The sequence below is a fragment of the Temnothorax curvispinosus genome, unplaced genomic scaffold (genome assembly GCF_003070985.1).
Source record: "Temnothorax curvispinosus isolate PA1 unplaced genomic scaffold, ASM307098v1 QBEX01010146.1, whole genome shotgun sequence".
Taxonomy (NCBI): domain Eukaryota; kingdom Metazoa; phylum Arthropoda; class Insecta; order Hymenoptera; family Formicidae; genus Temnothorax; species Temnothorax curvispinosus.
The window spans coordinates 7,070-12,064 of record NW_020219926.1 but is presented as its reverse complement, the minus strand read 5'-3'; the positions used below and the strand labels follow the sequence as shown (position 1 = coordinate 12,064).

General features: G+C 53.5%; 1 protein-coding gene across 1 annotated transcript; it reads right to left on the bottom strand.

Moving 5' to 3' along the window:
• Window positions 1-208: 208 nt before the first annotated feature.
• LOC112459811 lies at window positions 209-4,483 on the bottom strand. Its single transcript, XM_025024140.1, has 3 exons — window positions 4,087-4,483; window positions 2,905-3,838; window positions 209-2,798 (listed from the first exon to the last, which is right to left on the bottom strand). Exons 1-3 carry the CDS (start codon window positions 4,481-4,483, stop codon window positions 209-211), a joined length of 3,921 nt encoding a protein of 1,306 aa, XP_024879908.1.
• Window positions 4,484-4,995: the final 512 nt, after the last annotated feature.

Here is a 4,995-nt window from a genome sequence, read left to right as displayed (position 1 = left end):
CGTGAAGTGGTTGGGAATGGACAGTTCGCACAATTCGTGGATAGATAAGGCGTCTGTGTTGTAAAAAGAAATACTTAGACATTAGTAGACAACGCTTACTTTATTGTCAATAAAGGTTTACACATTCGTCGATTTGTTTCTTACGTGTTATTGATTTTTACGATAAAACAATTTTTAAAGCGTACAATATTGTTTCACCCCTTTTTTTTTACAACGGTATTTTGTAATGTCCCCACGGAAGCGTCTCCTCGCCGTTTGACGTCACGTATCGCTTGTCGTCGTGCGGACTGAGGGCTAATTTTTGCTCCGACACGGTGTTAACCTCGTGCAGCGTCGAGCGTATGCACGACTGGCGCGTCTTCAGCTCGCGCGCGTTCCGCAGACACTCCACGTAATCCTCGAACGTGATCCTCTTTGCGACTACGTTTCTCTTGACGCCCTTTATTCTTCTGGTGTCGTCGCGTCCGAGTACCTTGTAAGTGTACATCTTCGCTCTGAGGCCCACGAACTCCGTCATGATCGCGCCGTTGTTCTCGTCCTTCATCAAACCTGGCACCTTCTTGTTGACGCGCGGCATACCGTGCGCGTTGTTCTCCGCGTAATCGCTCGTGTCGAACCTGTGCACGTCGCGTTTCATACGCTCGTACGCGTCTTCGCACTCCAGCGAATAGATCAGACTGTCCGTATCCGTGTAGGCAATTCGACAACGGTCGCGATAGAGCGGCACCATGTAGTCGTAGTGAAACTCGTAGAGACGCGTCTTGGATATCTCGAGAATAGACATACCCACGTAGATCGGCTTGTTGAATTTTACTTCGAGCCTTCGCAGTTCGATCGCCACCAGATTCTCCAAAAACACGCTCCTGCTGTGAAAGTTCGGCTTAGCGATCAACGCCTCCGCGCCGTATCTCCCGTCCCATCGCGTCACGAGACGCACGTCCACGTGATCGCGCACGTTCTCCATAGTTTTGCCGAAGACGGCGTTGTTCATCAGTTTGTACAAATTCCGTTCGAAATCGTTGCTCGCGCGCGTTCTAAGCGCGGTGTTCAGCTCGATGTAGACGCGAAGCCACGGCGACTGGGCGAATCGTAGAACGCGACGAACGCGCGTCAAATGCATACCTAGTCGCAGACATTGCTGCAGGTTTCGATAGTGCGTCACGTAGCGCGATTTGTCGTAGAGAGTGGCGAGCAGTTTTTCCTGTCGCTTGCCGGGCGGTTTGTCGCGCGTCGGGCACAACGGCAGGTCCGCGTGGGCGTCGCGCAGGTCTCGCGGGTACTCGAAATCCACCTCCAAAATGTAACCGACGTCGCTGTCCGTCGGCACGGTCGTCGCGTCGAAATTCTCAGGATCGTCGAGCCACTGGAAATTCGCGTAGGGCAACGATTCACTCATAGCCCAGCCGTACAGATTGTTCACGTCGTAATACATGAGATACGTAGTAGGCTGGGACGAGTCGTGCGTCGGTACGTGCCTGTTATTGGCTCGCGCGTACCTGAGCGAACATTGACTGAGGCCGCCGCGTATTCCGCGTTCCACGAACAGCACCATGTCGATGTCGGTGAGCAGCTCGAAACGCACGCCGGTGTACCTCAGCATGGCGTCCCACGTGTACCCCGGCAACGTGTAGTAATGCGCGGGATCAAGCCCGTAACTCGCCGAACACGCGTCCCGAAAATTTTCAAATATATCCGCCAGAAGAAGCACGTCGGTCTTGAGATACAGATCGCTGTACTCGACGAGATCTCGCACGCGAAAACGTCGCCAGACCCTCGTCGCGTGCTCGTAGTCGCTCTCGCTCGCGGTCTCGTCGGTCAGGGAGCTGTAAAAGGCCTCGCGCGGCGGAAGCTCGGTATCCCGCAGTTTGTCCGCGTCGTCGACGTACTCGTACGGAAACACTCCCTTGCGAGTGAGCAGATCGAGATCTTCCGCGCTCAAATCCGCGTACTCCGAACGCGTGATTCTCAACTTGTCCCTGTTCAGATAGGACGCCAGGGTTTCGATACTCGCCGCTAAAAATTTATACGAGTCCACGAATCGAAGCCTCACGTACCGATCCCACTTCCCGTCCGTCTGCGTTTCCTTAACGGTCTTCGAGAAAGATATGTAGCTTTCCTTCGTGAGCGGCAGCAGATCGACCCCGCCCTCGAAATCGTTCGCGATTTTCTCGACGACGAAGTGCGCGTCGTAACCCGACAAATTGTGAAAGAACACGGGAATCACGTAAACGTTTCTGTAATTCAGATTGCAACGAGAATGCGCCGGACCTCTGTAACGTCCGGTTAGGTGACAGTGATCCCGCACGCGCTTGTCCTCCGGTTGAAACGGTTTCCCGCACACGTGACAATGAGTCGCGAGCAGAAATTCGCTTTTCTCGTCCTCCGTAAGTTCCATCATCGCTATATTGGCGGAAAATTTATTCTTAACGCGACGCGCGAGAACGCGAAGCTCGTTCACGAACCACGAAACGCAATCCTCGCCGCGACGATATCTGTACGCGGACGCGGTATCGTCGTAGGTGCAGCACAGATAGTAGCCCACGTTGAACGGTACGTGACGCTGATAAGCGTATCTTTCCGTTCTCGGGCCCTCCTCGACGTTTTCCCTCTCCCGTCGTTCGAGAAGACACTCCAGATCCGCGTACACCACGAAGGGAAGTCGCTCCTTTCTGTCGTAATTGTCGAAAGACAGCCACTTGTCGCTCTCGTTCGGGAGAACGACGGCGCAGTCGTTCATTCGACCGCAGTCGACGCTGTGGACGGCCAACTTGTCGCGCGTATAGAAATAGTGTAGACATCTGCGAAATAACGTGCGAGCGATTACTGCGTGTATGTAAAAAAAATAACGCCTCGTCTTTTCCTTGTTCCCCGTGTTTTTTTTTTCATTTCATTTCTTTTACCTACCGATCGCAAACGTACTTCGCGTACCAAACGTACTTCGCTGTCAATTGCGAATTCAATCGCGACAGATTCTTTATCCAGGCGAAATGGCCCCTGTTGACGCCGCGCAGCGTATCGGGCAGATACAGCAGATTTACGTGCCTGTCCCGCTTATCGTCGGTCAACCGCAGAGGCACGATCGCGTTGTGGTCGGCGCCTCGGCCGAACTTAGCTTTCTTTTCAATTGCTTCCCGAGTTGTAAACACGTTGATCGATACGTCGTTCTGACGTTTGAATTTTCCGATCTTTTTCAGATCTATGGGAAAATCGATCCCGTCGAGATTCAGCACCGTCGCGTAATCGGGATACGAGCCGCATCTTTCCGCGTGCCGCTCGGCGGGGTACAGAGCGGCGACCACCGCGCGCGCGAAACACGTGTCGTTCTCCGACGGCACGTTGACCACCGCCTTTTTAAGTCTTATACCCAGCGGTATTTTCATCCAACATCCCACGCGCATGGGATTACACTTGTTCACGTTCACGATTAGGTTCAATATTTGCGACAACGCCCATCCGCTGTCGCGTTCCTGAAATTCTTCCAACCGCGTTAGAATCTCGTCGCGCACGTGCCTATCGTACCACTCGCCCAAATCGGACCCCGGGAGGAGCTGTTCGTTCCGCGTAGCGATACTCTTCACGTCGGTCTTAACGTCCGCTACGAATTCTCCGTTGAATATGACGTTGACCTTCAGACACCCGTGTTTGGTCATATTATCCTGGACCTTTTCGAGCACGGTGCCCTTCGCGTCGTTGAGAAATCGCGCGGGCTCGATGTACGTCGAGTTCGTCACGGCGCCGGTCAGCACGCGACGTTGGAACGCCGCGTCGATCTCGATCCACGAGAAACCTCTGTCGCTGCTGCCGCCGCTACCACCTTCCCCTCCGTCCAAGCCGGCACCTACGGCGCATTCGAATCGTCGACGCAGATCCTCCCTCAAACCTTCCAATCACGCTATCAGAGCCACCAGAGCGCTCACGTCTCCCGTGTTTCCTCGCTTCCCGGAGCATTTGACTCGACACTGCTCCCGCAGAAGTCGGAGACACTCGTCGCATCGCCGTCTCCACGCGCGGTACCCGTCCGCGTCGCGGACGTCCGCGGCGAGCAACTCGTCGCACTCTTTCCGCATCGCGTCCAGAAAGATTCACCCTCGGAAACGTTGAACTTCACTCGGTCGAAAAGACGACGAAACCAGCCGGTTTGAACCCGATATATCTTGCTCTGTCCTCCGTACACCGACTCGTGATAGACATAATACTTGAGCGGCAGGCGACGCATATAATCTCTCGCCCTGACGGAGTTCGCCACCGTCGTCTCTATCCACTTTCGCTCGCGATGGATTCGCGCTCCGATTTCCCTTCGCAGATGATGGGTAGCCAGATTCCATCGCGGGTCCTCCTTCGCAACCGACGCGCGCGCACTCGACAACGGTGCTTCGACTCTCGCCCATTCGTCGTCCGAATCGGACAAAAACTTAGGCATGGGCTCGCGACAGCGCAATTCGTCGTCCGATTCCTCGGACGACGGATAACGGCGATCGTTCATTCGCGAGTACCCCAGCCGAATGCTAGCGTCTTTTCAACGTCTATAGATGTCGATAGATATCAAATCAGTCTCTATAAGATATCAATTGGACGTCTATAGACGACGGCGTTCCGGCTGGGACGTATCGCCGACGCTACATTCGCACCGCTGACGTCTATATATCAAAATAAAAAGATCTCCATCTTGAATCCTCCCACATTAACGTTTCGGTGTAATCATAAGTATCCCACAAACCTATTTTACAATTCCCTCCACATTGTGAACAGAACTCGTGCGTCAATACTTCGTCGTAAACGTTACGGACGCTGCCAAGAAACAATACACCAACATGTTTTAACGTATGAGTCCAAAGCCCTCTAAATGTGATCGGTTCTACCGATATGCAATTTGAAATTCTTGGGACTTCACCTGCGTTCGTTTTTACTGATATGCGATCTAGAATGCTTGGGACACCACGTGTCAGCGCCAGCGAGTACGTTTCGAAATCCGACTTCTCTGCCGCGAAGCAAACG

Bases quoted from the DNA above. Each gene is read 5' to 3' on its own strand.
- LOC112459811 (XM_025024140.1), bottom strand. From the start codon at position 4,483: ATGAACGATCGCCGTTATCCGTCGTCCGAGGAATCGGACGACGAATTG. The intron at 3,839-4,086 runs GTGAATCTTTCT...AATGCGCCGTAG, and splicing joins GAAGTTCAACGTTTCCGAGG to GTGCCGGCTTGGACGGAGGG. The intron at 2,799-2,904 runs GTAGGTAAAAGA...GTTATTTCGCAG, and splicing joins GCGAAGTACGTTTGCGATCG to ATGTCTACACTATTTCTATA.